General features: G+C 42.9%; 2 protein-coding genes across 11 annotated transcripts in view; both read right to left on the bottom strand.

Annotated features, from left to right (window-relative positions):
* Positions 1-19,840, bottom strand: part of tg (thyroglobulin) — a 127,600-nt gene extending 107,760 nt beyond the window's left edge. Inside the window, exons 1-11 of the mRNA XM_065027139.1 lie at positions 19,803-19,840; positions 17,723-17,796; positions 16,131-16,239; positions 15,125-15,222; positions 14,712-14,900; positions 14,330-14,489; positions 11,714-11,820; positions 10,843-10,986; positions 10,407-10,592; positions 9,608-10,117; positions 9,183-9,424 (exon numbers count right to left, since the gene is read on the bottom strand). Of these exons, the coding sequence (XP_064883211.1) occupies positions 9,183-9,424; positions 9,608-10,117; positions 10,407-10,592; positions 10,843-10,986; positions 11,714-11,820; positions 14,330-14,489; positions 14,712-14,900; positions 15,125-15,222; positions 16,131-16,239; positions 17,723-17,796; positions 19,803-19,840 (1,857 nt within the window). The remainder of the gene's footprint in view (positions 1-9,182; positions 9,425-9,607; positions 10,118-10,406; positions 10,593-10,842; positions 10,987-11,713; positions 11,821-14,329; positions 14,490-14,711; positions 14,901-15,124; positions 15,223-16,130; positions 16,240-17,722; positions 17,797-19,802) is intronic.
* Positions 18,401-26,497, bottom strand: part of phf20l1 (PHD finger protein 20 like 1) — a 38,532-nt gene continuing 30,435 nt past the window's right edge. For 9 of the 10 annotated variants that reach the window (XM_065027349.1, XM_065027356.1, XM_065027351.1 and 6 more), the window contains 2 exons: positions 24,922-25,150; positions 18,401-20,348 (listed from right to left, as the gene is read on the bottom strand). In XM_065027349.1, coding sequence (XP_064883421.1) covers positions 20,206-20,348; positions 24,922-25,150 — 372 coding nt within the window. In that variant the 3' untranslated portion in view covers positions 18,401-20,205. The remainder of the gene's footprint in view (positions 20,349-24,921; positions 25,151-26,497) is intronic. The other variant, XM_065027350.1, reaches the window with a different exon arrangement.

The following is a 26,497-nucleotide window of genomic DNA, read 5'->3' as shown; positions in this document are numbered from 1 at the left end:
TACAGACAGGATGCAGGTAGAGAAGAGTCAGCACGGTAGTTATTTACAGACAGGATGCAGGTAGGGAAGAGTCAGTACTGTAGTTATTTACAGACAGGATGCAGGTAGGGAAGAGTCAATTCATTAGTTATAAACAGACAGGATGCAGGTAGAGAAGAGTCAGTACTGTAGTTATTTACAGACAGGATGCAGGTAGGGAAGAGTCAGTACAGTATAGAAAGAAGAGTCAGTACTGTAGTTATTTACAGACAGGATGCAGGTAGAGAAGAGTCAGTACTGTAGTTATTTACAATACAGTATAGAAAGAAGAGTCACAGTTATTTACAGACAGGATGCAGGTAGAGAAGAGTCAGTACGGTAGTTATTTACAGACAGGATGCAGGTAGAGAAGAGTCAGTACGGTAGTTATTTACAGACAGGATGCAGGTAGGGAAGAGTCAGTACTGTAGTTATTTACAGACAGGATGCAGGTAGGGAAGAGTCAGTTCATTAGTTATAAACAGACAGGATGCAGGTAGAGAAGAGTCAGTACGGTAGTTATTTACAGACAGGATGCAGGTAGGGAAGAGACAGTACTGTAGTTATTTACAGACAGGATGCAGGTAGGGAAGAGTCAGTTCATTAGTTATAAACAGACAGGATGCAGGTAGGGAAGAGTCAGTACTGTAGTTATTTACAGACAGGATGCAGGTAGAGAAGAGTCAGTTCGGTAGTTATTTACAGACAGGATGCAGGTAGAGAAGAGTCAGTTCGGTAGTTATTTACAGACAGGATGCAGGTAGACAAGAGTCAGTACTGTAGTTATTTACAATACAGTACAGAAAGAAGAGTCAGTACTGTAGTTATTTACAGACAGGATGCAGGTAGAGAAGAGTCAGTACTGTAGTTATTTACAATACAGTACAGAAAGAAGGGTCAGTACTGTAGTTATTTACAATACAGTACAGAAAGAAGAGTCAGTACGGTAGTTATTTACAGACAGGATGCAGGTAGAGAAGAGTCAGTACGGTAGTTATTTACAGACAAGATGCAGGTAGGGAAGAGTCAGTACTGTAGTTATTTACAATACAGTATAGAAAGAAGAGTCAGTACGGTAGTTATTTACAGACAGGATGCAGGTTGAGAAGAGTCAGTACGGTAGTTATTTACAGACAAGATGCAGGTAGGGAAGAGTCAGTACTGTAGTTATTTACAATACAGTATAGAAAGAAGAGTCAGTACGGTAGTTATTTACAGACAGGATGCAGGTAGAGAAGAGTCAGTACTGTAGTTATTTACAATACAGTATAGAAAGAAGAGTCAGTACTGTAGTTATTTACAGACAGGATGCAGGTAAAGAAGAGTCAGACAGTTATTTACAATACAGATAGAAAGAAGAGTCAGGTATTTACAGAAGGATGCAGGTAGAGAAGAGTCAGTACGGTAGTTATTTACAGACAGGATGCAGGTAGAGAAGAGTCAGTACTGTAGTTATTTACAGACAGGATGCAGGTAGACAAGAGTCAGAAGTTATTTACAATACAGTACAGAAAGAAGAGTCAGTACTGTAGTTATTTACAGACAGGATGCAGGTAGAGAAGAGTCAGTACTGTAGTTATTTACAATACAGTATAGAAAGAAGAGTCAGTACTGTAGTTATTTACAGACAGGATGCAGGTAAAGAAGAGTCAGTACGGTAGTTATTTACAATACAGTATAGAAAGAAGAGTCAGTTCGGTAGTTATTTACAGACAGGATGCAGGTAGAGAAGAGTCAGTACGGTAGTTATTTACAGACAGGATGCAGGTAGAGAAGAGTCAGTACTGTAGTTATTTACAGACAGGATGCAGGTAGACAAGAGTCAGTACTGTAGTTATTTACAATACAGTACAGAAAGAAGAGTCAGTACTGTAGTTATTTACAGACAGGATGCAGGTAGAGAAGAGTCAGTACTGTAGTTATTTACAATACAGTACAGAAAGAAGAGTCAGTACGGTAGTTATTTACAGACAGGATGCAGGTAGAGAAGAGTCAGTACGGTAGTTATTTACAGACAGGATGCAGGTAGGGAAGAGTCAGTACTGTAGTTATTTACAGACAGGATGCAGGTAGGGAAGAGTCAATTCATTAGTTATAAACAGACAGGATGCAGGTAGAGAAGAGTCAGTACTGTAGTTATTTACAGACAGGATGCAGGTAGGGAAGAGTCAGTTCATTAGTTATAAACAGACAGGATGCAGGTAGAGAAGAGTCAGTACGGTAGTTATTTACAGACAGGATGCAGGTAGGGAAGAGACAGTACTGTAGTTATTTACAGACAGGATGCAGGTAGGGAAGAGTCAGTTCATTAGTTATAAACAGACAGGATGCAGGTAGGGAAGAGTCAGTACTGTAGTTATTTACAGACAGGATGCAGGTAGAGAAGAGTCAGTTCGGTAGTTATTTACAGACAGGATGCAGGTAGAGAAGAGTCAGTTCGGTAGTTATTTACAGACAGGATGCAGGTAGACAAGAGTCAGTACTGTAGTTATTTACAATACAGTACAGAAAGAAGAGTCAGTACTGTAGTTATTTACAGACAGGATGCAGGTAGAGAAGAGTCAGTACTGTAGTTATTTACAATACAGTACAGAAAGAAGAGTCAGTACGGTAGTTATTTACAGACAGGATGCAGGTAGAGAAGAGTCAGTACGGTAGTTATTTACAGACAGGATGCAGGTAGGGAAGAGTCAGTACTGTAGTTATTTACAGACAGGATGCAGGTAGGGAAGAGTCAGTTCATTAGTTATAAACAGACAGGATGCAGGTAGAGAAGAGTCAGTACTGTAGTTATTTACAGACAGGATGCAGGTAGGGAAGAGTCAGTTCATTAGTTATAAACAGACAGGATGCAGGTAGAGAAGAGTCAGTACGGTAGTTATTTACAGTCAGGATGCAGGTAGGGAAGAGTCAGTACTGTAGTTATTTACAGACCGGATGCAGGTAGGGAAGAGTCAGTTCATTAGTTATAAACAGACAGGATGCAGGTAGGGAAGAGTCAGTACTGTAGTTATTTACAGACAGGATGCAGGTAGAGAAGAGTCAGTTCGGTAGTTATTTACAGACAGGATGCAGGTAGAGAAGAGTCAGTTCGGTAGTTATTTACAGACAGGATGCAGGTAGGGAAGAGTCAGTTCATTAGTTATAAACAGACAGGATGCAGGTAGGGAAGAGTCAGTTCGGTAGTTATTTACAGACAGGATGCAGGTAGGGAAGAGTCAGTTCATTAGTTATAAACAGACAGGATGCAGGTAGAGAAGAGTCAGTACTGTAGTTATTTACAGACAGGATGCAGGTAGGGAAGAGTCAGTTCATTAGTTATAAACAGACAGGATGCAGGTAGAGAAGAGTCAGTACGGTAGTTATTTACAGTCAGGATGCAGGTAGGGAAGAGTCAGTACTGTAGTTATTTACAGACCGGATGCAGGTAGGGAAGAGTCAGTTCATTAGTTATAAACAGACAGGATGCAGGTAGGGAAGAGTCAGTACTGTAGTTATTTACAGACAGGATGCAGGTAGAGAAGAGTCAGTTCGGTAGTTATTTACAGACAGGATGCAGGTAGAGAAGAGTCAGTTCGGTAGTTATTTACAGACAGGATGCAGGTAGGGAAGAGTCAGTTCATTAGTTATAAACAGACAGGATGCAGGTAGGGAAGAGTCAGTTCGGTAGTTATTTACAGACAGGATGCAGGTAGAGAAGAGTCAGTTCGGTAGTTATTTACAGACAGGATGCAGGTAGACAAGAGTCAGTACTGTAGTTATTTACAATACAGTACAGAAAGAAGAGTCAGTACTGTAGTTATTTACAGACAGGATGCAGGTAGAGAAGAGTCAGTACTGTAGTTATTTACAATACAGTACAGAAAGAAGAGTCAGTACGGTAGTTATTTACAGACAGGATGCAGGTAGAGAAGAGTCAGTATGGTAGTTATTTACAGACAGGATGCAGGTAGGGAAGAGTCAGTACTGTAGTTATTTACAGACAGGATGCAGGTAGGGAAGAGTCAGTTCATTAGTTATAAACAGACAGGATGCAGGTAGAGAAGAGTCAGTACTGTAGTTATTTACAGACAGGATGCAGGTAGGGAAGAGTCAGTTCATTAGTTATAAACAGACAGGATGCAGGTAGAGAAGAGTCAGTTCGGTAGTTATTTACAGACAGGATGCAGGTAGAGAAGAGTCAGTACTGTAGTTATTTACAATACAGTATAGAAAGAAGAGTCAGTACTGTAGTTATTTACAGACAGGATGCAGGTAAAGAAGAGTCAGTACGGTAGTTATTTACAATACAGTATAGAAAGAAGAGTCAGTTCGGTAGTTATTTACAGACAGGATGCAGGTAGAGAAGAGTCAGTACGGTAGTTATTTACAGACAGGATGCAGGTAGAGAAGAGTCAGTACTGTAGTTATTTACAGACAGGATGCAGGTAGACAAGAGTCAGTACTGTAGTTATTTACAATACAGTACAGAAAGAAGAGTCAGTACTGTAGTTATTTACAGACAGGATGCAGGTAGAGAAGAGTCAGTACTGTAGTTATTTACAATACAGTACAGAAAGAAGAGTCAGTACGGTAGTTATTTACAGACAGGATGCAGGTAGAGAAGAGTCAGTAGTTATTTACAGACAGGATGCAGTAGAAGAGTCAGTACTGTAGTTATTTACAGACAGGATGCAGGTAGGGAAGAGTCAATTCATTAGTTATAAACAGACAGGATGCAGGTAGAGAAGAGTCAGTACTGTAGTTATTTACAGACAGGATGCAGGTAGGGAAGAGTCAGTACTGTAGTTATTTACAGACAGTATAGAAAGAAGAGTCAGTACTGTAGTTATTTACAGACAGGATGCAGGTAAGAAGAGTCAGTACGGTAGTTATTTACAGACAGGATAGTAAAGAAGAGTCAGTACTGTAGTTATTTACAGACAGGATGCAGGTAAAGAAGAGTCAGTACGGTAGTTATTTACAGACAGGATGCAGGTAGAGAAGAGTCAGTACTGTAGTTATTTACAGACAGGATGCAGGTAGACAAGAGTCAGTACTGTAGTTATTTACAATACAGTACAGAAAGAAGAGTCAGTACTGTAGTTATTTACAGACAGGATGCAGGTAGAGAAGAGTCAGTACTGTAGTTATTTACAATACAGTACAGAAAGAAGAGTCAGTACGGTAGTTATTTACAGACAGGATGCAGGTAGAGAAGAGTCAGTACGGTAGTTATTTACAGACAGGATGCAGGTAGGGAAGAGTCAGTACTGTAGTTATTTACAGACAGGATGCAGGTAGGGAAGAGTCAGTTCATTAGTTATAAACAGACAGGATGCAGGTAGAGAAGAGTCAGTACTGTAGTTATTTACAGACAGGATGCAGGTAGGGAAGAGTCAGTTCATTAGTTATAAACAGACAGGATGCAGGTAGAGAAGAGTCAGTACGGTAGTTATTTACAGACAGGATGCAGGTAGGGAAGAGACAGTACTGTAGTTATTTACAGACAGGATGCAGGTAGGGAAGAGTCAGTTCATTAGTTATAAACAGACAGGATGCAGGTAGGGAAGAGTCAGTACTGTAGTTATTTACAGACAGGATGCAGGTAGGGAAGAGACAGTACTGTAGTTATTTACAGACAGGATGCAGGTAGAGAAGAGTCAGTTCGGTAGTTATTTACAGACAGGATGCAGGTAGACAAGAGTCAGTACTGTAGTTATTTACAATACAGTACAGAAAGAAGAGTCAGTACTGTAGTTATTTACAGACAGGATGCAGGTAGAGAAGAGTCAGTACTGTAGTTATTTACAATACAGTACAGAAAGAAGAGTCAGTACGGTAGTTATTTACAGACAGGATGCAGGTAGAGAAGAGTCAGTACGGTAGTTATTTACAGACAGGATGCAGGTAGGAAGAGTCAGTACTGTAGTTATTTACAGACAGGATGCAGGTAGGGAAGAGTCAGTTCATTAGTTATAAACAGACAGGATGCAGGTAGAGAAGAGTCAGTACTGTAGTTATTTACAGACAGGATGCAGGTAGGGAAGAGTCAGTTCATTAGTTATAAACAGACAGGATGCAGGTAGAGAAGAGTCAGTACGGTAGTTATTTACAGTCAGGATGCAGGTAGGGAAGAGTCAGTACTGTAGTTATTTACAGACCGGATGCAGGTAGGGAAGAGTCAGTTCATTAGTTATAAACAGACAGGATGCAGGTAGGGAAGAGTCAGTACTGTAGTTATTTACAGACAGGATGCAGGTAGAGAAGAGTCAGTTCGGTAGTTATTTACAGACAGGATGCAGGTAGAGAAGAGTCAGTACGGTAGTTATTTACAGACAGGATGCAGGTAGAGAAGAGTCAGTTCATTAGTTATAAACAGACAGGATGCAGGTAGGGAAGAGTCAGTAGTTATTTACAGACAGGATAGTAGGAAGAGTCAGTTCATTAGTTATAAACAGACAGGATGCAGGTAGAGAAGAGTCAGTACTGTAGTTATTTACAGACAGGATGCAGGTAGGGAAGAGTCAGTTCATTAGTTATTTAAACAGACAGGATGCAGGTAGAGAAGAGTCAGTACGGTAGTTATTTACAGTCAGGATGCAGGTAGGGAAGAGTCAGTACTGTAGTTATTTACAGACCGGATGCAGGTAGGGAAGAGTCAGTTCATTAGTTATAAACAGACAGGATGCAGGTAGGGAAGAGTCAGTACTGTAGTTATTTACAGACAGGATGCAGGTAGAGAAGAGTCAAGTTATTTACAGACAGGATGCAGGTAGAGAAGAGTCAGTACTGTAGTTATTTACAGACAGGATGCAGGAAAGAAGAGTCAGTACTGTAGTTATTTACAGACAGGATGCAGGTAAAGAAGAGTCAGTACTGTAGTTATTTACAGACAGGATGCAGGTAGAGAAGAGTCAGTACTGTAGTTATTTACAGACAGATAGGTAGAAAGAAGAGTCAGTACTGTAGTTATTTACAGACAGTACAGAAAGAAGAGTCAGTACTGTAGTTATTTACAGACAGGATGCAGGTAGAGAAGAGTCAGTACTGTAGTTATTTACAATACAGTACAGAAAGAAGAGTTATTTAGTTATTTACAGACAGGATGCAGGTAGAGAAGAGTCAGTATGGTAGTTATTTACAGACAGGATGCAGGTAGGGAAGAGTCAGTACTGTAGTTATTTACAGACAGGATGCAGGTAGGGAAGAGTCAGTTCATTAGTTATAAACAGACAGGATGCAGGTAGAGAAGAGTCAGTACTGTAGTTATTTACAGACAGGATGCAGGTAGAGAAGAGTCAGTACTGTAGTTATTTACAGACAGGATGCAGGTAGAGAAGAGTCAGTACTGTAGTTATTTACAGACAGGATGCAGGTAGAGAAGAGTCAGTACTGTAGTTATTTACAATACAGTACAGAAAGAAGAGTCAGAAGACAGGTCAGTACTGTAGTTATTTACAATACAGTACAGAAAGAAGGTCAGTACTGTAGTTATTTACAATACAGGTACAGAAAGAAGAGTCAGTACGGTAGTTATTTACAGACAGGATGCAGGTAGAGAAGAGTCAGTACGGTAGTTATTTACAGACAAGATGCAGGTAGAAGAGTCAGTACTGTAGTTATTTACAATACAGTATGCAGAAAGAAGAGTCAGTACGGTAGTTATTTACAGACAGGATGCAGGTAGAGAAGAGTCAGTACTGTAGTTATTTACAATACAGTATAGAAAGAAGAGTCAGTACGGTAGTTATTTACAGACAGGATGCAGGTAGAGAAGAGTCAGTAGTAGTTATTTACAGACAGTCAGGTAGAAAGAAGAGTCAGTACGGTAGTTATTTACAGACAGGATGCAGGTAGGGAAGAGTCAGTACTGTAGTTATTTACAATACAGTATAGAAAGAAGAGTCAGTACTGTAGTTATTTACAGACAGGATGCAGGTAAGTTCATTAGAAGAGTCAGTACTGTAGTTATTTACAGACAATACAGTACAGAAAGAAGAGTCAGTACGGTAGTTATTTACAGACAGGATGCAGGTAGAGAAGAGTCAGTACGGTAGTTATTTACAGACAGGATGCAGGTAGGGAAGAGTCAGTACTGTAGTTATTTACAGACAGGATGCAGGTAGAGAAGAGTCAAGAGTCAAGTTCAGTTTAGTTATAAACAGACAGGATGCAAGAAGAGTCAGTACAGTAGTTATTTACAGACAGGATGCAGGTAAGAAGAGTCAGTTATTTACAATACAGTACAGAAAGAAGAGTCAGTACTGTAGTTATTTACAGACAGGATGCAGGTAGAGAAGAGTCAGTACGGTCAGTTATTTACAGACAGGATAGGTAAGAAGAGTCAGTTCGGTAGTTATTTACAGACAGGATGCAGGTAGAGAAGAGTCAGTTCGGTAGTTATTTACAGACAGGATGCAGGTAGGGAAGAGTCAGTACTGTAGTTATTTACAGACAGAGAAGAGTCAGTACTGTAGTTATTTACAATACAGTACAGAAAGAAGAGTCAGTACTGTAGTTATTTTACAGTTAGTTATTTACAATACAGTACAGAAAGAAGGGTCAATACTAGTTAGTTATTTACAGACAGGATGCAGGTAGAGAAGAGTCAGTACGGTAGTTATTTACAGACAGGATGCAGGTAGGGAAGAGTCAGTTATTTACAATACAGTAGTTATTTACAGACAGGATGCAGGTAGAGAAGAGTCAGTTCGGTAGTTATTTACAGACAGGATGCAGGTAGAGAAGAGTCAGTTCGGTAGTTATTTACAGACAGGATGCAGGTAGAGAAGAGTCAGTTCGGTAGTTATTTACAGACAGGATGCAGGTAGAGAAGAGTCAGTTCGGTAGTTATTTACAGACAGGATGCAGGTAGGGAAGAGTCAGTACTGTAGTTATTTACAGACAGGATGTAGAGAAGAGGGAAGAGTCAGGTACAGACAGGATGCAGGTAGGGAAGAGTCAGTGTATTATTTACAGACAGGATGCAGGTAGAGAAGAGTCAGTACGGTAGTTATTTACAGACAGGATGCAGGTAGAGAAGAGTCAGTTCGGTAGTTATTTACAGACAGGATGCAGGTAGAGAAGAGTCAGTTCGGTAGTTATTTACAGACAGGATGCAGGTAGTGAAGAGTCAGTACGGTAGTTATTTACAGTCTGGGGCAGTGTCATGAAGTAATTACCTTCTGAGCAGCCGCTCGCTCCCTCTCGCATCGTGACGGACACCTTGGCCTTTGACCATTGAAACGTGACCCTGTGACCTCCTGACCCTGGGGGTCAGCACACCAACACTCCGAGCCTTGGCACTGGATCTCCTGATACTGGCCGCTGTCATCACAGCTGGGCACATACAGGGCAGAGGGCTCCCTCTCACAACCAGCACCACCGGACTGGGCGCTCTCAAACAGGACCTTGAACAGCTCACCTTTTGAATTCAAATGATTTTAATTTATTTGGGTAAAAAAACAACTAATACAGTAAGATGTACATTGGATCCCCAGTGGACAACACATTTATCTAAACACTTGTTTCCAAAGAGCTCCTCGATGGTAGAAACAAATAGCTTGTAATGATTTTTTAAAAGTCAAGACGAAGTTACAAAACGAACCTAGCTGGGTGCTGTCCTCGGCTGTGGATAAGAGGATGGTTTGGCGTAGGGTGGAGAGGAAGTCTCCGTTTTCCAGAGTGGTGCTGATGAGTTGAACCAGATCTTGGTTGTTTGTCAGACTGGCTTGACTGAAACTCAACGTGCCACTGACACCGACGGCCCCAGTGAAGTTAAACATCCCAGCGTTTCCTAAGAACTTTCCTCCGAACAGGTTCTCCTGGAGTCTCTTGGGGTTGGAGGCTAGAGATAGGGCCTTGAGGGCCATAGCCCCGCTAGGGAACATCCCCTGGATCATCTCAGCCAGGATGTCTCCTAAATCGGATCGCTCGGAAAGGGACTCTCCTAGAGTCCCCAGCAGGAGCTGTTGGAGTTGGGGGCTGCATGGAGACAGGGGGCTTGGGACTGGGTGTGTCTGTGAGTCCTTGGCTGATGGCACCTGACCTGAGGGGCTGGAGAAGAGCCTGGAGAGGGCCTGGCGACGCTCAGAGGTACAGTCCTTCACTCCAGCACCTGGGTTCAGTAGAGGGAAAATGGCATGTTTCTATGAATTTTCTGTAGGCCTAAAATATTGACTGTTGTTTTTTTAATGGCTTCTATGTACAGCATGATAAATGAATTTCTCCCTGTGGGATTATAAAGTTAACTGAAATGAAAATACAAAACAACGCAGATAAGCTTTCATTCAGTAAGCGATTATTGAGGTGTGCTCTCTGTCTGCACAGTCAATGGTATTGTACTGTTGGTTTGGAACACCTAAATGGTCAAAGCATTATAACCAACAACACTGTTACTTAGTTACCACAGTCAGGGTGTCCTCCATGTTGTCGTGTCCCAAAGATCTCCTTCCCTGTGGGGTCGACACACCAGCACTGCCCACCCGCCTGGCACTGGGTTGGCACGTAACCCCCGTCGGAAGCACAGGACGCCACAAACACATTGCCAGCTTGGGTACCAGCGGATCGCTCGCTCTCACAAGGGCTGGGGCCTACAGGACAGATAGAGGGAGAGAGGGAAAATTAAATACTGGAAATATAATGGGAACCAGAGGAGGCTGGTTACGGGAGGACAGCTTCTAATGATAGCAGGAATAAAGGGAATGGTATCAAACACATTGAAAGCGCGTGTTTAATGTGTTTGATTCCAGTCTAGTTATTCGCTATGAACCCGTCTTACAAATGAATGTGCCACCAGCCACCACTGATAGAAACGATGCCAGATTGATGAAACTAACGTACATCTGAACCTGCCAGTCATCGCCAGCTGGATGGCCAGGAATCTCCTCTGTAGGATACGGTACATGTTGGTCTGGGAGAAGGAGCGGCCTGGTTCCAGACCTGAGAAGGCTGTGTCGTACACCTCATCTAGCAGCAGCTCCACACCTGAACACAGGGAAACAAGGATTTTACTAACACACTCTGTTTAATAGTGACACGTCTTGCTCTTCATTGTAATCAGAGGGCTGATATAAATACTATGCTGCCAGTCTCTCTTGGCTAAGAGTTGAGGAGAGACTGACTGCATCACTTTAAAAAACAAACATTTTTATGAGAAACAATGTGTTGAAAATCCCAAATTGTTTGCATAGTCAACTTAGACACAGCTCTGACACAAATACTTTCCCCACCAGACATGCCACCAGGGCTCTTTTCTAAGTCCCCAAATCCAGAACAAGTTCAAGAAAGCGTACAGTATTATATAGAGCCATGGATTGCATCCCTTCCATCTCATGTTGCTCAAATAAACAGCAAACTTGGTTTCAAAAAACAGATAAAGCAACACCTCACAACACCTCTCCTCTATTAGACCTAGATATGGTGTGTGTATCCACTGATACGTGACATTTTAAATGTATGTAGTTCTGTCCTTGAGCTGTTGTCAGTTAATGTTCTATATGATGTCATGTTTCATGTTCTGTGTTGGACCCCAGGAAGAGTAGCTGCTGCTTTCTCAACAGCTAAATGCTGATCCTAATAAAATAATATACCAAAATGTTACCGTTACTTAAAAATATCTTGATGAAAATCCAGTTCAGAGTTATTGTAAATCATGGTTCCTGTGTGTGTGTGTGTGTGTGTGTGTCACCTGTTGATGTAGCATCTATCTCACCTGTGCTGGGGAGCTCCCTGCCTCTGCTGTCAGCACAGAAACAGTAACTGGACACCTCTGGGAACATCTGTCTGAAGCTGCTGAACGTCTGGAATACTTTAGGGAACCTGTGGAAGATATCACACCTCTTCTCACTTCACTCTGTCTAAAATAGGCTAAGAGAAGAGTACAATACATGACCGTACTCTGTAATACTAATTATAATACTACAATACTAATTATACTAATTATAATACTACAATACTAATTATAATACTACAATACTAATTATAATACTACAATACTAATTATAATACTATAATACTATAATATACAGTACATGTAGATGAAAGTAATTCAAGTTATCTGGGAGGAACTCATTAAAGTTGTAAAGAGTTCGCTCTTCCACAAAGATGGACAGTATTTCATTAACTTACAACATTGATCCACATACAATAACTCTCTTCAAGAGCGCCTGCCTTGATGGTTAAAGGAAGACCCAAAATAAACATTTCATGTACTAAGTCGACACCATCCTCCTTTTATTTGTGTTGCCAATATAAAAAGGAATCTCTTCCTTTACGTTTTTGATCTTGGGAGTCATTTGAGAAATGTCTGCTGGCTGTTTGGCAGTTAAGACCAGTTCCTGAGTGGTTTTAGAGAACCAGGAACAACTTGACTCTTGACCCCTTGGCTGTACTTGGCTGGAGCCTGGAGTGATAACAGAGACAGTCTTGTCCAGGCTGGGGGTCAATCATGCAAAGAGTTCACTGCACAAGCCCGGGTACACACAGTAAGTAGGGAATATAATGCAATTTGTTGCCAAGAGACGGATGTCAAAACATCCGCTAGCCACAAATAGACACAAGACCAAAATGATTATTACAAAATTATAATTCAAGGTCTGAAAGTAGACATTTTTGTGTAGGCTACAGTGGTTTGGGTTGGAATCTTTGCAGCTGCGCTAACTAAGAAGGACTGAACACCCTCCACATGAAGGAGAGGAACGTCATACTCCTCCATGAGATTTACAACGTGTCAACTATTTGTCCAAACCCACATTCCAGATGAAATGTTTACATATTGGTGGATCATCTGAAACATCTGGAATGATTACATTGTTTACTTTAGACACTGTGAAACATTTGTAATGAATGAGGGGAGGCAGGTAGCCTAGTGGTTAGAGGAGGCAGGTAGCCTAGTGGTTAGAGGAGGCAGGTAGCCTAGTGGTTAGAGGAGGCAGGTAGCCTAGTGGTTAGAGTGGCAGGTAGCCTAGTGGTTAGAGGTGGCAGGTAGCCTAGTGGTTAGAGGAGGCAGGTAGCCTAGTGGTTAGAGGAGGCAGGTAGCCTAGTGGTTAGAGGAGGCAGGTAGCCTAGTGGTTAGAGAGGCAGGTAGCCAGGTAGAGGTGGCAGGTAGCCTAGTGGTTAGAGGAGGCAGGTAGCCTAGTGGTTAGAGGAGGCAGGTAGCCTAGTGGTTAGAGGAGGCAGGTAGCCTAGTGGTTAGAGGAGGCAGGTAGCCTAGTGGTTAGAGGAGGCAGGTAGCCTAGTGGTTAGAGGAGGCAGGTAGCCTAGTGGTTAGAGGAGGCAGGTAGCCTAGTGGTTAGAGGAGGCAGGTAGCCTAGTGGTTAGAGGAGGCAGGTAGCCTAGTGGTTAGAGGAGGCAGGTAGCCTAGTGGTTAGAGGAGGCAGGTAGCCTAGTGGTTAGAGGAGGCAGGTAGCCTAGTGGTTAGAGGAGGCAGGTAGCCTAGTGGTTAGAGTGGCAGGTAGCCTAGTGGTTAGAGGAGGCAGGTAGCCTAGTGGTTAGAGTGGCAGGTAGCCTAGTGGTTAGAGTGGCAGGTAGCCTAGTGGTTAGAGGAGGCAGGTAGCCTAGTGGTTAGAGTGGCAGGTAGCCTAGTGGTTAGAGTGGCAGGTAGCCTAGTGGTTAGAGGAGGCAGGTAGCCTAGTGGTTAGAGGAGGCAGGTAGCCTAGTGGTTAGAGGAGGCAGGTCTAGTGGTTAGTTCTGAGCTGACAAGGTAAACCTCTGTTGTTCTGTCCCTGAACAGTTAGCCCACTGTTCCTAGGCCGTCATTGAAATTAAGAATTTATTCTGAACTGACTTGCCTCGTTAAATAAAGGTAAAATAAAATAAAAATGTGTGAATTCTGAAAATTGCAATAAGTTCCCAGGAGACCAAGCGTCTCCATTCCTCATAACATGTTCCAATCACCATACACAATAATAGGATCCTATCAGGTCAGAAATGTAGAGCGAGGAGGGAAAGATAAAGTTCATTTGGGCTCTCAGTTCTCCTGTCAGCGCATCAGTGTCCACGGGTCTAAGCATTACGCTGCCATCTAGAGGCAGAAACGATAAAAAGCTTTGTACAAAACCTGTCTCACTCACACACAGGATCCCAATGCACAGCCAGGTCAAAGCAAAGCCCCAGCAGTGTGTTTGTGTGAGTGAGTGATAGATGAGATTCCAACGGTCCAACAGTGAATGTCAGCGTCCCAAATGGTACATTATTCCCCTGATATAGTGCACTACTTTTGACAAGAGCCCTATGGACTCGGGTCAAAAGTAGTGCACTACACATACGGAATAGGGTGTCATTTGGGGCGCAAACTTAGAGTGCATATCTTTCCCTTCCAGGCACTCACCTGTTGAACGTGTGCAGCAGGTCCAAGACCATCCTGTCAGTGGTGTTGACAAACTTGCACTGCACGGACAGGAAGGAGCCGTCGGCCGAGCACTGAGGGGGAGAGCGCTCCCCGACGCCGTGGAGGAGACGCCTCGACCTCACCTCACAGCTGCCTGGGCCTGAGGGAAAAGGTCAAAGGTTGTTCTGATCAGCTCTAGTCATTTATATATTACTGTGCTGTGTGGCTAAGTTGGTAGAGCATGGCACTTGCAACGTCAGGATTTGTGGGTTCGATTCCCGCTGGGGGGGTCACCCATTAGAAAATGGATGCACATAATACTGTCGGTGGTAAATGACATATCAATACACAACACAAGTCATCCTGCTCCTAACTAACTCACACTGAGAGGGCTTTCCGTTCTGCCGGGTCCCGTAGAGCTCCATGCCTTCCAGGTCTACACACCAGCACTGTCCCCGGGCGCTGTCACACTGCACCGCCTGGTACTCCCCAGAGGCCTGGCACTGGGGCACCAGGGGGGCATCGCCACTCAGCAGGGCCTGCTGTCTGTGGAGCTGGCAGGACGTCAGACCTGTGGGAGGAGGAGGAGGAAGAGGAGAGGAGGAGGAAGAGGAGGAAAAGGAGGAGGAGGAAGAGGTCAATGATGATAGACAGCATTTACTTAGTGCATCTCAAAAGGTCTTCCAGTGTTCAACATGAGCCTGGCTCGGGTTCCCAGGGGGAATTCATCCCATCCGGCACCAATGTGGTTTCACTGTTAAAACAGATATTTTGGAAGAGGGGCGTTCTGCTCACAGTACACAGCTGATCCGTTCTGTCTGGATCCAGAGATCTCAGCTCCCTCTGCGTTCACACACCAGCACTCACCACCAGCACCGCTGCACTGGACGTGTCTGGAGCACACAACAGTTAGGAGAGAGCAGGGAACAGCGGCACGCTTCCCAAATGGCACCCTATTCCCGGCATAGTGCACTACGTTTGACCGGAGCCTTAGGCAAGTAGTGCACTACATAGGGATTGGGAATAGGGTGCCATTTGGGACATATTCAGGGAAATTGCTTCTTTACCGTCCTGGCTAGCTTTACTGTCCTGGCGAGCTTACCGTCCTGGCTAGCTTTACTGTCCTGGCGAGCTTACCGTCCTGGCTAGCTTTACTGTCCTGGCGAGCTTACCATCCTGGCTAGCTTTACCCGTCCTGGCTAGCTTTACCCGTCCTGGCTAGCTTTTACCATCCTGGCTAGCTTTTACCATCCTGGCTAGCTTTACCCATCCTGGCTAGCTTTTACTGTCCTGGCTAGCTCTACCCATCCTGGCTAGCTTTACCCATCCTGGCTAGCTTCACCCATCCTGGCTAGCTTTTACTGTCCTGGCTAGCTCTACCCATCCTGGCTAGATTTACCCATCCTGGCTAGCTTTACCCATCCTGGATAGCTTTTACCGTCCTGGATAGCTCTACCCATCCTGGCTAGCTCTACCCATCCTGGCTAGCTTTACCCATCCTGGCTAGCTCTACCCATCCTGGCTAGCTCTACCCATCCTGGCTAGCTCTACCCATCCTGGCTAGCTTTTACCGTCCTGGCTAGCTCTACCCATCCTGGCTAGCTTTACTCATCCTGGCTAGCTTTACCGTCCTGGCTAGCTCTACCCATCCTGGCTAGCTCTACCCATCCTGGCTAGCTTTACTCATCCTGGCTAGCTTTACCGTCCTGGCTAGCTCTACCCATCCTGGCTAGCTGTACCGTCCAGGCTAGCTTTATCCGTCCTGGCTAGCTTGTGTCATATACAGCACTGTCAGGTATACCTGAATCGCCCGTCCTCTGAGCACTGGGGGACATGGTCTTGTTGCCGGGCAGAACTACCACCACGTAGAGACTCACACTGACTCAGGGTCTCAGATTCCAGTTGATATTCTGAAAACAGCAGCAAATACAATTTAGTTGTTCAAAACTGTGTCCATTTCTTTGTGGGGAATTTAAAGATGTTGTATTGGGCTTACAGGCATATGGCTCATACACACAGGAAACATAAACACAACCTAAATGACAGTATAATAAATACACTACATCCTCAAAAGTGTGTGGACACCTGCACGTCCAAAACCTCATTCCAAAATCAAGGACATTAATATGGAGTTGGTCTCCCCCTTTGCTGCTATAACCGCCTCCTGTCTTCTGGGAAGTCTTTCCACTAGATGTTGGAACATTGCTGCGGGGGCTTGCTTCCATTCAGCCACAAGAGCATTAGTGAGGTTGGGCACTGACATTGGGCGATTTGGCCTGGCTCGCAGTCGGCTTTCCAATTCATCCCAAAGGTGTTTGATGGGGTCAGGAACCTGTGCAGGCCAGTCAAGTTCTTCCACACTGAACTCGACAAACCATTTCTATAGGGACCTCGCTTTGTGCACTGATGGCATTGTCATGCTGAAAAACAGGAAAGTGCTTTCCCTAAACTGTTGCCACAAAGTTGGAAACACAGTATCGTGTAGAATGTCATTGTTTTCTGTAGCGTTAAGCTTTCCCCTCACTGAACCATGAAAAACAGCCCCAGACCATTATTCATTTCCCACCAAACTTTACAGTTGACACTATGCTTTGGGGTAGGTAGTGCCAAACCCAGATTCGTCCGTTGGACTGCCAGATAGTGAAGTGTGATTCATCACTCCAGAGAACGTGTTTCCACTGCTCCAGAGGGTGAAGCGTGATTCATCACTCCAGAGAACGTGTTTCCACTGCTCCAGAGGGTGAAGCGTGATTCATCACTCCAGAGAACGTGTTTCCACTGCTCCAGAGGGTGAAGCGTGATTCATCACTGCTCAGCCATGAAAACACATTTCCCGAAGCTCCCGACGAACAGTAATTGTGCGGACGTTGCTTTCAGAGGCAGTTTGGGACTCGGTAGCGAGTGTGGCAACTGAGGACACAATTTTTTGTGCTTCAGCACTTGGCTGTCCCGTTCTGTGAGCTTGTGTGGCCTACCACTTTGCGTCTGAGCCGTTGTTGCTCCTAGACGTTTTCACTTCACAATAAAAGCACTTACAGTTGACCGGGGCTGCTCTAGCAGGGCAGAAATTATTCAAACTGACTTGTTGGAAAGGTGGCATCCTATGACGGTGCCACGTTGAAGTCACTGAGTTCATCCGTAAGTCCATTCTACTGTCAATGTTTGTCTATGGAGATTGCATGGCGGTGTGCTCGATTTTATACAGGGTGAAATAACCAAATCCACTAATTTGAAGGGGTGTCTACATAGTTTGGAATATATAGTGGATATACAAAATACAAAATGATAAACATATAAAAAGCATAATAAAGAAATAAGAGGTTTAAATTACAGCTGAAAATAACTTTGAAATATTCAAAAACCCAAGATAAACTAAGAGCCCTAAGGTGTTACCTGAAATCTTCCCCTGAGACAGACAGAGGTAACACAGCAGCATGGAGGAGATCTGAACCAGGCTCATCATCTTCCTCAGTCAGTCTGCCCGTTGAACTGTGAGGAGACTGGGACTAAACCTCTGGATTTATACCATCAGTGTTAACTGCAATGTCATCCTCCCCTAGGTAGTCACCGCACTCAGGATGGAGTGTGTGACACACGTGGTCCTCACTCGCCAAACATGGAACACTCGTGTGTGTTTGGAACAATGGAAGTTCTGGAACATTCTAGTGGGAGCAGCCAAGCCTGAGACTCAGAGAGCCATCAGAAGGGAGGAGTTGGTCATGCAAGACTTGACCTGGGATGCAGTAGAAACCTCGAAACCAAATCGGAAGAAAACGGACAGAAACGTCAAGCGGGACTATCTGATTTTGTCCAATAAGAAACTGTTGTTTACGTTGCAAAACATTTTTCTACGGTTTACACTAACAAATACGACCCAGGTGAACATGACTTGCACCTTCGGGATGATGCTCTTTCAAGAGCCAACGGACGACAGGTTTCTGAAGTCAAATGTCATAAAACATGGAAAACAAGGCCAGCAACAGACAACACAAATTAACATTTGAATGTGTAACAGTTTAGCACACAACTTTGTAATGTAATCATTTAAAATAATAAGCGTAAGACGAGATATTAAATATCCAGAATATCTTTTTTTTTTTAATGGCATTGTACATGTAGTAAATCACAAAGAACAGGTCTTAAATAAACTCTTAATGTACAGCTGGTATATGTCAATAAAAATCTACTTTGTTTTCTCCCCTACCGACTGGTTCTAAAACACTTTATATACAGGTTAATAGAAACGCTAAATAAACACAGTCATTTTTCTTCAAGTATATTTTATCCTCCTATGCATTTCTATAGATGTTTCCTCATCTTTACAGTTAGAAAAACTGTACATAAAATGACCCAAAAAACAGCAATCAACACATTGCTTTTTTTTAATACGCATTTTACATCCAGCTGGCAATTTAGCTTACTGTGGTACAAGTCAAACGTGTCCCCTTAGCCCGAAGACATTGTGGTGTTATGTGACGTAGCAGCCATACCGGGCCGTACTGAAAGCATCAAAAACCCCACAGACAGAGGCTACGTCCCCAAATGGCACCCTATTCCCTACACAGTGCGCTACTTTTTGAACAGGCTCCATAGGGCTCAGGGTCAAAAGTAGTGCACTACATAGGGAATAGGGTGCCATTTTGGGACATACACACAGAGACAAACGTGCCACAGATGTCCCGTGATATCAAGGCCATTTCTGTGGTTGTCATGGAGATATCCTGAAGACACACAGTCGTATGTCTGTCTGTGGATTGGGTATATTATATACACCAGTCAAATATATATATATATATCTTTTCCCATGTTAACATTGTAAACTTGGTGGGTCATACCTTCAGACTTGGCACATAAAGAGAATGAAAGTTAACGATTGTAAAAGGTGGCAATAGATTCCTGAAATGAAATCAGAACGCAGTCGCTAAATGACTGATGTTAGCACGGGGTTTTTAACAAATCATCTCACCCTAGTGTGAACTTGAGGGGGAACTCGAATTTTTAAAACATGTCAAACAAGTTTCAGACCATGTTTCCAAAACAGAACAGATTTCTGGCAGGTTAAAGCTCACTACAATATCATCTAACATCCACCTCGGTGATTTAGTTTCTGCATGAACTCACATCACACAAGCAAGGCTTCCACAGCTCTGCTCCTACTGAGGCAAGAGAGTGATGGGTCGTTTCCCAAATGGCCCCCCTATATTCCCTACATACTGTAGTTTACTACGGTCTAAAGTAGTGCACTATAAACGGAATAGGGTTCTATTTGGGACGGACCCATGACGAGGTGATCTCATAGCATTTTAATAATCTAATTGAATTAAATTGAATTTCAGCTATATCATAGAATGCGTGCGAACAGATTTAATGTACGTGGACAAACCCTCATTTCCTGGTTATGAAAACGTTGTGGACACTTCATAACAGGGAGTCTTAGTTAAAACAACAAACGTCCCGGGCCCTACAAACTAACACTGTGTTAAACTGGTACTTTTCATCCACAAGTCCCATTTCGTCAACTCAATACTTGTCAGTTACTCCAACTCAAAACACCCTTCTTTCCAATACCAAGAGTCCACTGGACTCAACTCTTTCCTGTTGGTCTCTATACATCCATTCATCCCCCTTGTATTGAGCCAACTGAAGCTTCACTCCCACAGTCTGTCTAGGAGGAGAAGGTATGCTCAGTTTGACAGTTTATGGACCACAGCAGACGGTGTGCTTCGGTGCCAGAGAGAGAGAACGGGGTTCACCCTGGGTTTGGATAGGACTCTCCTCTGTGAAGTGTTGTGATGACACCAGATGCCTGGTGCTGTTGCCATGCTAACCCAGGCCAGACACGGGCCAGATTCTACCTAGGTCAGGCCAACCCAAACTCACACAGAACACAGGGTGCTCATCTGTTGCACCTTGCTCAGGTCTGTGAGGAGCTGCTTGATGCGGTGTTTGAGCTGAGGCAGTCTGGCCAGGGGGTCCGGAGGCTCCAACTCCCCAGTGAAGTCCAGCCAGCTCTCCAACACTGAGGGACGCAGAGAGAGACACGGTTAGGATCTAATAAGGTAAGAACGAGTTCCTCCTTCAATTACAATCGGGTCATTACCTCCCACTGCTTTGGTATTATTAGTGTAAAGGATAGGACAGTGTAGTATTAGTGTATAGGATAGGACAGTGTAGTATTAGTGTATAGGATAGGACAGTATTATTAGTGTATAGGATAGGACAGTGTAGTATTAGTGTATAGGATAGGACAGTATTATTAGTGTATAGGATAGGACAGTGTATTATTAGTGTATAGGATAGGACAGTATTATTAGTGTATAGGGTAGGACAGTAGTATTAGTGTATAGGATAGGACAGTGTAGTATTAGTGTATAGGATAGGACAGTGTAGTATTAGTGTATAGGATAGGACAGTATTATTAGTGTATAGGATAGGACAGTGTAGTATTAGTGTATAGGATAGGACAGTATTATTAGTGTATAGGATAGGACAGTATTATTAGTGTATAGGATAGGACAGTGTATTATTAGTGTATAGGATAGGACAGTATTATTAGTGTATAGGGTAGGACAGTATTATTAGTGTATAGGATAGGACAGTGTAGTATTAGTGTATAGGATAGGACAGTGTAGTATTAGTGTATAGGATAGGACAGTATTATTAGTGTATAGGGTAGGACAGTATTATTAGTGTATAGGATAGGACAGTATTATTAGTGTATAGGATAGGACAGTATTATTAGTGTATAGGATAGGACAGTGTTATTAGTGTATAGGATAGGACAGTATTATTAGTGTATAGGATAGGACAGTGTAGTATTAGTGTATAGGATATGACAGTATTATTAGTGTATAGGATAGGACAGTGTAGTATTAGTGTATAGGATAGGACAGTATTATTAGTGTATAGGGTAGGACAGTGTGGTATTAGTGTATAGGATAGGACAGTGTAGTATTAGTTTATAGGATAGGACAGTATTATTAGTGTATAGGATAGGACAGTGTTTTATTAGTGTATAGGATAGGACAGTATTATTAGTGTATAGGATAGGACAGTATTATTAGTGTATAGGATAGGACAGTATTATTAGTGTATAGGATAGGACAGTATTATTAGTGTATAGGATAGGACAGTGTATTATTAGTGTATAGGATAGGACAGTGTTATTCGTGTATAGGATAGGACAGTATTATTAGTGTATAGGATAGGACAGTATTATTAGTGTATAGGATAGGACAGTATTATTAGTTTATAGGATAGGACAGTATTATTATTCCCCTCCCGGGGAAGGACTGCCCGTTCCATGATCTCGCCATCACGGTTGACAACTCCATTGTGTCCTCGTCCCAGAGCGCTAAGAACCTTGGCGTGATCCTGGACAACACCCTGTCGTTCTCAAATAACATCAAGGCGGTGGCCCGTTCCTGTAGGTTCATGCTCTACAACATCCGCAGAGTACGACCCTGCCTCACACAGGAAGCGGCGCAGGTCCTAATCCAGGCACTTGTCATCTCCCGTCTGGATTACTGCAACTCGCTGTTGGCTGGGCTCCCTGCCTGTGCCATTAAACCCCTACAACTCATCCAGAACGCCGCAGCCCGTCTGGTGTTCAACCTTCCCAAGTTCTCTCACGTCACCCCGCTCCTCCGCTCTCTCCACTGGCTTCCAGTTGAAGTCGCATCCGCTACAAGACCATGGTGCTTGCCTACGGAGCTGTGAGGGGAACGGCACCTCAGTACCTCCAGGCTCTGATCAGGCCCTACACCCAAACAAGGGCACTGCGTTCATCCACCTCTGGCCTGCTCGCCTCCCTACCACTGAGGAAGTACAGTTCCCGCTCAGCCCAGTCAAAACTGTTCGCTGCTCTGGCCCCCAATGGTGGAACAAACTCCCTCACGACGCCAGGACAGCGGAGTCAATCACCACCTTCCGGAGACACCTGAAACCCCACCTCTTTAAGGAATACCTAGGATAGGATAAAGTAATCCTTCCCCCCTTAAAAGACCTAGATGCACTATTGTAAAGTGGCTGTTCCACTGGATGTCATAAGGTGAAAGCACCAATTTGTAAGTCGCTCTGGATAAGAGCGTCTGCTAAATGACTTAAATGTAAATGTATAGGATAGGACAGTGTTATTAGTGTATAGGATAGGACAGTATTATTAGTGTATAGGATAGGACAGTGTTATTAGTTTATAGGATAGGACAGTATTATTAGTGTATAGGATAGGACAGTGTTATTAGTTTATAGGATAGGACAGTATTATTAGTGTATAGGATAGGACAGTATTATTAGTGTATAGGATAGGACAGTATTATTAGTGTATAGGATAGGACAGTATTATTAGTTTATAGGATATGACAGTATTATTAGTGTATAGGATAGGACAGTGTTATTAGTTTATAGGATAGGACAGTATTATTAGTGTATAGGATAGGACAGTGTATTATTAGTGTATAGGATAGGACCGTGTAGTATTAGTGTATAGGATAGGACAGTGTAGTATTAGTGTATAGGATAGGACAGTGTAGTATTAGTGTATAGGATAGGACAGTGTTATTAGTGTATAGGATAGGACAGTATTATTAGTGTATAGGATAGGACAGTGTTATTCGTGTATAGGATATGACAGTGTTATTCGTGTATAGGATAGGACAGTGTTATTCGTGTATAGGATAGGACAGTATTATTAGTGTATAGGATAGGACAGTATTATTAGTGTATAGGATAGGACAGTGTTATTAGTGTATAGGATAGGACAGTGTTATTAGTGTATAGGATAGGACAGTATTATTAGTGTATAGGACAGTATTATTAGTTTATAGGATAGGACAGTATTATTAGTTTATAGGATAGGACAGTATTATTAGTGTATAGGATAGGACAGTATTATTAGTGTATAGGATAGGACAGTATTATTAGTGTATAGGATAGGACAGTATTATTAGTGTATAGGATAGGACAGTATTATTAGTGTATAGGATAGGACAGTGTTATTAGTTTATAGGATATGACAGTATTATTAGTGTATAGGATAGGACAGTGTATTATTAGTGTATAGGATAGGACCGTGTAGTATTAGTGTATAGGATATGACAGTGTAGTATTAGTGTATAGGATAGGACAGTGTAGTATTAGTGTATAGGATAGGACAGTGTTATTAGTGTATAGGATAGGACAGTATTATTAGTGTATAGGATAGGACAGTGTTATTCGTGTATAGGATAGGACAGTGTTATTCGTGTATAGGATAGGACAGTGTTATTCGTGTATAGGATAGGACAGTATTATTAGTGTATAGGATAGGACAGTGTATTATTAGTTTATTGATAGGACAGTGTATTATTAGTGTATAGGATAGGACCGTGTAGTATTAGTGTATAGGATAGGACAGTGTAGTATTAGTTTATAGGACAGTGTTATTAGTGTATAGGATAGGACAGTGTATTATTAGTTTATTGATAGGACAGTGTATTAGTTTATAGGATAGGACAGTATTATTAGTGGATAGGACAGTGTAGTATTAGTCTATAGGATAGGACAGTGTATTAGTGTATAGGATAGGACAGTGTAGTATTAGTTTATAGGATAGGACAGTGTAGTATTAGTTTATAGGATAGGACAGTGTAGTATTAGTTTATAGGATAGGACAGTGTAGTATTAGTGTATAGGATATGACAGTGTATTATTAGTCTGTAGGATAGGACAGTGTATAGGATAGGACAGTATTATTTGTTTATAGGATAGGACAGTGTATTAGTTTATTGATAGGACAGTGTTATTAGTTGTGTATAGGACAGGACAGAGTTATTAGTTGTGTATAGGATAGGACAGTTATTAGTTTATATGATAGGACAGTTATTAGTTTATAGGATAGGACAGTTATTAGTTTATAGGATAGGACAGTGTATTAGTTTATTGATAGGACAGTGTATTAGTGTATATGATAGGACAGTGTATTAGTTTATTGATAGGACAGTGTATTAGTGTATATGATAGGACAGTGTATTATTAGTCTGTAGGATATGACAGTATTATTAGTGTATGGAATAGGACAGTGTATTAGTAGTGTATAGGATAGGACAGTATTATTAGTGTATAGGATAGGACAGTATTATTAGTGTATAGGATAGGACAGTGTATATTAGTGTATAGGATATGACAGTATTATTAGTGTATAGGATAGGACAGTGTATTTAGTGGACCACCCCATTTACCATCAAGCTCCTTCTCTAGACCACCCAGACCACCCCATTTACCATCAAGCTCCTTCTCTAAACCACCCAGACCACCCCATTTACCATCAAGCTCCTTCTCTAGACCACCCAGACCACCCCATTTACCATCAAGCTCCTTCTCTAGACCACCCCATTTACCATCAAGCTCCTTCTCTAGACCATCCCATTTACCATCAAGCTCCTTCTCTAGACCATCCCATTTACCATCAAGCTCCTTCTCTAGACCATCCCATTTACCATCAAGCTCCTTCTCTAGACCACCCAGACCATCCCATTTACCATCAAGCTCCTTCTCTAGACCATCCCATTTACCATCAAGCTCCTTCTCTAGACCACCCAGACCATTCCATTTACCATCAAGCTCCTTCTCTATGAGGTCCATCCTGCCTGCCACCTGGTTCTGAACATCTTCTATGTGAGTGAGGAGGTTCATCTGCCACTGGAGACAGTTCCTGGCATGTTCCACTGAGTCTGGTCCCCTCTCATTCAGACAGCCAGGCACAGCCAACACTGAGTCTGGTCCCCTCTCATTCAGACAGCCAGGCACAGCCAGGGAGCCAGGCACAGCCAGGGCAGTTGTCTTCTGTTGACAACACACAGCATTAACTCAACCACAAAAATCTAATCAAAATTGATCAACACATTTTACAGTTAATTCTTTTTAGATGAAAGCCGATTGCCTAGTGGTTAGTGAGGCGAGACAGCAACCAGAGGGTTGCCAGTTCGAACCCCGGGTCTGACAGGAAAAATCTGTCCCGGAAGTGAGCTGGCAACTCGGAGGGGTAAAATGTATCAAACCCTAGATACCACACAACAGTCCCCTGTTCCTACCTCTCCATGTAGTGTATTGTCTTTATGAGAGGTTGGGATAAACAGTCCCCTGTTCCTACCTCTCCATGTAGTGTATTGTCTTTATGAGAGGTTGGGATAAACAGTCCTCTGTTCCTACCTCTCCATGTAGTGTATTGTCTTTAGGAGAGGTTGGGATAAACAGTCCCCTGTTCCTACCTCTCCATGTAGTGTATTGTCTTTAGGAGAGGTTGGGATAAACAGTCCCCTGTTCCTACCTCTCCATGTAGTGTATTGTCTTTATGAGAGGTTGGGATAAACAGTCCCCTGTTCCTACCTCTCCATGTAGTGTATTGTCTTTAGGAGAGGTTGAGATAAACAGTCCCCTGTTCCTACCTCTCCATGTAGTGTATTGTCTTTAGGAGAGGTTGAGATACAGTCTCCTGTTCCTACCTCTCCATGTAGTGTATTGTCTTTATGAGAGGTTGAGATAAACAGTCCCACCTCTCCATGTAGTGTATTGTCTTTATGAGAGGTTGAGATAAACAGTCCCCTGTTCCTACCTCTCCATGTAGTGTATTGTCTTTATGAGAGGTTGGGATAAACAGTCCCCTGTTCCTACCTCTCCATGTAGTGTATTGTCTTTATGAGAGGTTGGGATAAACAGTCCCCTGTTCCTACCTCTCCATGTAGTGTATTGTCTTTAGGAGAGGTTGGGATAAACAGTCCCCTGTTCCTACCTCTCCATGTAGTGTATTGTCTTTAGGAGAGGTTGGGATAAACAGTCCCCTGTTCCTACCTCTCCATGTAGTGTATTGTCTTTAGGTTGGGATAAACAGTCCCCTGTTCCTACCTCTCCATGTAGTGTATTGTCTTTATAGGAGAGGACCTCCTCTCCAGGTTGGGATAAACAGTCCCCTGTTCCTACCTCCATGTAGTGTATTGTCCAGTCCCCTGTTCCTACCTCTCCAGTGTATTGTCTTTATGAGAGGTTGGGATAAACAGTCCCCTGTTCCTACCTCTCCATGTAGTGTATTGTCTTTATGAGAGGTTGGGATAAACAGTCCCCTGTTCCTACCTCTCCATGTAGTGTATTGTCTTTAGGAGAGGTTGGGATAAACAGTCCCCTGTTCCTACCTCT

The sequence above is a fragment of the Oncorhynchus nerka genome, linkage group LG14 (genome assembly GCF_034236695.1).
Source record: "Oncorhynchus nerka isolate Pitt River linkage group LG14, Oner_Uvic_2.0, whole genome shotgun sequence".
In the NCBI taxonomy this organism is placed as follows: domain Eukaryota; kingdom Metazoa; phylum Chordata; class Actinopteri; order Salmoniformes; family Salmonidae; genus Oncorhynchus; species Oncorhynchus nerka.
The sequence above is the reverse complement of the archived record's forward strand: the minus strand, read 5'-3'. Positions and strand labels throughout refer to the sequence as shown.